This window comes from Nicotiana sylvestris, chromosome 3 (assembly GCF_000393655.2).
Source record: "Nicotiana sylvestris chromosome 3, ASM39365v2, whole genome shotgun sequence".
Classification (NCBI taxonomy): Eukaryota; Viridiplantae; Streptophyta; class Magnoliopsida; order Solanales; family Solanaceae; genus Nicotiana; species Nicotiana sylvestris.
Window position 1 is genome coordinate 181,797,127 of NC_091059.1, and position 5,941 is coordinate 181,803,067.

Sequence of the window (5,941 nt, forward strand, 5' to 3'; positions counted from 1 at the left end):
TAATAAATAAGACAATAAAGCAATAATAAAGGGAACACCAGAATTTACGAGGTTCGGCTAATTTTGCCTACTCCTCGGACACAACCAATATTTTATTCCACTCCAAAAATACAAGTGAAATAATACTAAAGAGAGAAGATACAAATGCCTTAAACAGATGAGAAGGCAAATGAGAGGTGTGTTTCAATCCTAAATATTAGGCCTTCTTTTATAGGGGAAAAATCCCCCAAACTTAACTCCCAACCAATGTGGGACTTTGGCATTTTGCCAAACTTCAACAAAAGGAGGAAAATTCCTGAACACACATTAAGTAAAATTTCTCACTATAAATAGCTAGCCGCCTAGCCCTCTCTTTAATTAGTACTACAAGTTGTAAAAATACACTACCAAAACTACTCTCTATTTTAGGGTTCTTACATCTTACAGTTTTAGAAAGAACAAAAAAACATATACAGTTTTAGAAAAACACATGCGCTATGGATCTTGGAGAAAATTCTCGTAGTTTTTCTGTTCCTATCTGGGCTTCATTTCATAGGAAGAGAAAACTCCACAAACTAAGAAAGTGTGTGACCTTTCATATATACTCTCTTTCTCTCTGGGTCTTTTTGCTTATTAACTTTGCTTTTCATTTTTTTTTTTTTTTGGTTTTATCTATTTTTCAGAAATCTCATAGGGTTGTCAATTATTTAATCTGAAGCACGCGTCTTCTCTGGATTAACTGTATAGAGTAGAAACTGATCATTATTTCATTCGTCCATTTCTGCTTAATTACTCTTCTAATTATACTTCATTTTTGGACTTTGAACAGGTCTATTATGGCTGTGCGAGTCGTGCGTTTACTAAAGTCAATGAGGGGGCTATGCGTTGATCCAGCTGTGAGTACCATCACTAATTATATGAGTAGTATATTATATGGTTTCTTTACTGAGTGTAAATTTATATAATCATATGTTACTTGTTAGATAACTACGTACATGTTACTTTTGAACTTAAATCCTTGTTTTATATATACGCCAGCTAATTTTTTTTATTTTATTTGTGCCTTAGGTTGATACAAATTAAAATATGGTTTATAATTTCCTGAACTTTTTAAGGTGCCTTTTCACACAGTATTTTCTCTTTCTTTTAGTATATTACTATATATTAATTTTGGGTTAGGATTGTTAGATTGTAGTTGGGTGGTTATTGATTGATCAGTTGTCAAGAAGGGAGCATAGGATCTTAGGAACCTAACAACCCTTGTGATTAATGTGAAAAACAAAAGCTTATAGGTAGAAAATCAACATTTTAAACGTATATACTAAATCGAGTAACATTTTAAATAATTTACTAAATGGAAAAAGCTTTCGCTGTCCTTTCCTGGATCGGTTTGTCCTATCAATTATGGATTGTCTGGGGGAAAGGACAGCCAAAGCTTTTTCCTCGGGGGCATTTTCTTTTTCTTTTCCTGCGGTCAAAAATAAATTTGTCAATGTTTTGTTTCTTTTGAAAAAAATATTGTACTTTGATTCAGATTTTCTCTTATAGATGATAGTATTTACATGTTGAGAATTTATATTGAGATTAATAAGATTTTTAATTCAGTTTCGGAATCTTTAAATTTCATTTTTTAAGAGAGAACTAATACTATAATCTATCTCTCGCTTCCCTCTAACAAATAAGCAACTAATGGGAGCTAAAAGGAGAGAATTAAGTAGAGATTTTAGAAAGTAAGTAGAATTTAGAGCAAATTCCACACAAAGTCAAAGTAATGTGTTGTTCCTTTACTGCAACTTGTTGTTATGCTGAAAAATCTTTGACCAGGAATCTTTCTTTTCTTTTTCTTTTTTTGGGTCAGAGGTCGTTTAATTGGTAATGACTTCTTTTACAGCAACTACTTAGATCTTTTATTTCAACCTCAACCAAAGTTACAAGGGATACTATTAATGCTTCATCCCAAAATGCTCACGTTTATTTCAGCTAATAGTGCCCTAATGGCTCAGAGAGTGACCTTCGAATTGTTAACTACGGGAACTTCCACGACATAATTTACCTAATGTGTACAAAACTACAAATTGGTTCTTTTACTCCTTTTTAACCTTCTTAAATTTGGTTTACTCCGTCGGATCAGTAGTTTCTAATGTTAATCTCTCTCTTGTGTGGATGGTCATCTGATTTACTAATCTTTGATTTTATGGCTTCTCTTCATTTCGAGATGTTGAAAATTAATTTTAATTAGGACGCTGTGCCCTAGATTATTTGATATAAGGAAATAACTAATTATCTACACTAATAATATAAGATGTTTTACAGTAACATATTGTAGTTTAACCTAAACATATTGTAGTTTAACCTATTATAGCATGTAATTATTATGTTGCCAATTTCATTTTTATGAACGATTATTTGTAATTTATCTTTTAAAAAATCTAATAATTTAAATATTCCTTTATATACACCGTCTATATAGTGAAATTAAACTCTTGACATAAAGACTTTTACGATGGTCATCTAATTAAGTTCTTTGTGCAACTACAGGCTGCAGGAGTTGAATCGGGACCCGTAGAGATGTCAATCGGACCAAGGCAATGATAAGCGTCTCTTTTTATATTTCATAGTTATTTACTGTACCTTTACTTATTTTATTTTTTATATCTATCCGTATGATATTGAGACTTGTACATCTTATTCAGGAAAGCGCGGGAAAACTTAAATCCTTCTGATCAGTCGTATGAATCACGAAGTTTAGAATTAAAGTTTTCAAACAACATAAACGGTCCAATTTTTACTGGAATCCCCATAGGTGAAGAGGGCAGCACCTTAAATCTACATCTAATCGATCCCCGTACTCAGAATATCATCAATTCTGGGCCTGAATCATCAGCAAAAGTGGAAATAGTAGTCCTTGAGAAAGATTTTACAAGTTGTAGTGGTGACAAATCGCTGATACGGGGAGATCCTCATGTCACCTTGAAAGATGGAAGTGTTTCTGTAAGTCATATTTCATTCAAACATACCAGAGTGCCTATGAGAAAACGTGAGTTGAGACTAGGTGCAAGAGCTGTGTATCCTTACAATGGAACAAGAATTACGCAAGCAGTCACACAACCATTCTTTGTGAAGGATCGTCGGTCTAGTACGTATTTATTAATTCCTTTTCAATCATATTATTGGTTTGTTTTTCCTTTAAGATTTCCCTGATTTTATTTCATTGAGCTTAATTTGGATGCCAATATGCTAGCCTGCTAGGTAATTACATATGTTTAATAAGTCCTGTAATGAATTTGTGTATCAATTATTGTTTGTCTAAGTGGGTCATGGGGTTCAGATTTTTTATGATCAATGGCCCCATTGGAGGGCGAGCTAATGAGAAAAGGTCATGGGGCAAGCATATATATATATATATATATATATATATATATATATATAATACCTAAGGCAAATCTCATATCGCAAATAGAGAAAAATTAGATTCTATATTAATTAGACAGGTCACAAGTTCACCTGCACGCTTTTGGGTTTGATGAATTTGTGATATTTGTTGGATTAATTAAAATGGACAATACATGTCATAGGTTTGGTTGCTACATGTTACATGTAGAGAATATATTGTTACATGTATAACTATGGCTTCAATTTTGCAGTGAGCAAAAGCCAGAAGCCCCTAACTCTTGAATATGAAGTATGGAAAATGCAAACAATTGGCAAAGGCGGTCCTTTCCACACCCGTTTGATGAAGGAAAACATTAAGACTGTCAGGGACTTCTTAACTCAATACTTTTTGAGCCATGAAAAGCTACTCAGTGTAAGAATTTATTCCCTTGCTATCACTTCAACCACGAAATTAAACTACTCTTTCCATAAATATAATTTTACGGCTTACTATAGATTAAAATTTGACATGATCAACCTGCCTCTTTCCATATATCTCTTTTTGATGAAGGTTCATCAAACGCAAACTTTCCTGATAGTACCGTTGCCGATTCTATCCATAACTAATGTGAACGGTAAAAGTAACTGGACCGGTACGTATTTATTTATTTATTTATTTAATTATAAGGGGCCACACATATATTAGTCTCCGTTGCCACAAATTATGATGTAGATTCAACAATTTGGGCCGACCTTAGTCAAACACCCCTCCAAAATGCAATGGAGGCCTAGGCTTTATTGATCATCCATTGACCCCGTCCAGGTAAGTGGATCAGTACGTAGTTGCTGAAGTAGTTAAACATATATTGTAAAGGAGAGGAGGCAAATTATATCTTAGCTCCCTAATTTTTCCGCACTTACCGTCTCTTGGCGAGGCGCGCGGTTCAAGCTGTAGCGTCTATGGATTGAACCCAATGAAATAATTCTGACCGGATATGAAAGTTACACTTGCTTCGTTTCATCTGCTGGTAGGTTAATTTTTCTTTGTGTGTTTAGTCATAGGTTAAATCTTTTTAACTTACCAGTTATGATACTTCCTGCTTCTTCTTTCTTTCTTTTTTTAAAATTTTTGTCTTTCTATTGCCATTGTTTTAAGGCCATTATGATGGTTGTATTAGAACATAATCTCTCTGTTTAAACTATATATTTCACTTTTTTTTTCTTTATGTGTCGACTGTTAAGTGATACTTAAAATATTTGCATATCAAAAGATCCTTGGCAGGGGTATGCACGCCAAGAAATTGGATGCGGCAGTTAATACGGCAAAGAGTAAACTTGACTTGAAAAGATACGTGTATCCTTCTGTCCATAATTCCCAGCAAAATGTGAAATCAGTGGTATTTACTGATGTGGGAGAAGTGATTGGAGTTTACCAAGATGGCCACTTGGTGTCAGTCGAGAATCTCTCTGGAACTCAAAAGGTTCTATTTTTAACTTCTTTTTTTTCATTTTCCTTTTCGCTGTTAATTGCTTCCATGAGCATGTGTTGCTTGTCAAGAGGAGTAATATCTAACCTTTTTTTTTTTTTAAATTTCTCTCCCTACTTTATGATCTGTTGATAGGCTTATGCTATGGAGCTGGTAAAAACAGCGTTTCAAAATGGCCAAAACATCAAGCTTTTGGATGATGATACTTTTAAAATGCTTTGCTCTTCCACTTCACCAATTGCTGTTGTTGATGGCGCTAATGGATTCTCTTTTGAGGCTTATTGTCCCACTGACACACAGCAGCAACCAGTGCCTAATGCTTATGATGTTCCCAGCACAAGTATTATAAATAATTATGACTCCAAAAACCAAATTAATAGCTCACCATCTCTTACCATTGAAGTGCCAGATCCGTTTATGTATGACTATTTAAATTACCATCCTCTTCCTGAAAGCATCTGGGATTATTATTAGATCATTGTTTCATTGGTTAATCTGTTAGTAGCTTGTAATATAGAAGCCAAAATAATGAGAATTATTTAAGGATGATTTGTTTAAAAGCTAGTATGTAGAGATTAGTATTGCATAATAGATTGTAATGTCTAATCACAATACGTAGATTGTATTATAGGTATTAGTTATTGTTGGATGTTTGGTTATGTTGTATTAAAAATTAATTATATGGTGTATAATTTCAACTATGTTTTGTTACTACACGGAAGGTATTAGTTTAAATCCATGTATGGCTGTCCAACGGGACGTCCCGTCCCGGTCCCGTCCCGCTTCAAGTTAAATGGGATGGGCCAATGTTAAACGGGACGACTATTTCGTCCCGTTTGTCCCGTCCCGTTTCGTCCCGTCCCGTCCCGCCAGTTTTTTTAAAAAAAAAAAATAGCCGTTGGGCAACGGCTTAAATTACAAAAATAGCCGTTGCCAACAGTCCAAACAACCCCTAACCCCCCCCCCCCGAAACACCCCCTAACCCCCCCCCCCAACTTTTAATATAACCCCTAAGTTTATGAAATTACACTTTGGCCCTATTTTCTACTATAAATACCTCCATTCTTTTTCATTTTTTCCCACAAAAAATCAATCTTCTCTCT

General features: G+C 34.3%; 1 protein-coding gene across 1 annotated transcript; it reads left to right on the forward strand.

Moving 5' to 3' along the window:
* The first annotated feature begins 378 nt into the window (after positions 1-378).
* LOC104229497 (calmodulin-binding protein 60 A-like) lies at positions 379-5,511 on the forward strand. The gene is made up of 7 exons (XM_009782149.2): positions 379-562; positions 809-875; positions 2,518-2,564; positions 2,673-3,115; positions 3,624-3,784; positions 4,623-4,832; positions 4,974-5,511. Exons 1-7 carry the CDS (start codon positions 477-479, stop codon positions 5,310-5,312), a joined length of 1,353 nt encoding a protein of 450 aa, XP_009780451.1. The 5' UTR covers positions 379-476; the 3' UTR covers positions 5,313-5,511.
* The last annotated feature ends 430 nt before the right edge of the window (positions 5,512-5,941 follow it).

What these genes read in the sequence shown, in the direction of transcription:
- LOC104229497 (XM_009782149.2), top strand. Translation starts at nt 477, where the DNA reads ATGGATCTTGGAGAAAATTCTCGTAGTTTTTCTGTTCCTATCTGGGCT. An exon ending in GAGATGTCAATCGGACCAAG is followed by an intron (nt 2,565 to 2,672) that starts GCAATGATAAGC and finishes CATCTTATTCAG; the next exon opens with GAAAGCGCGGGAAAACTTAA. An exon ending in TGTGAAGGATCGTCGGTCTA is followed by an intron (nt 3,116 to 3,623) that starts GTACGTATTTAT and finishes TCAATTTTGCAG; the next exon opens with TGAGCAAAAGCCAGAAGCCC.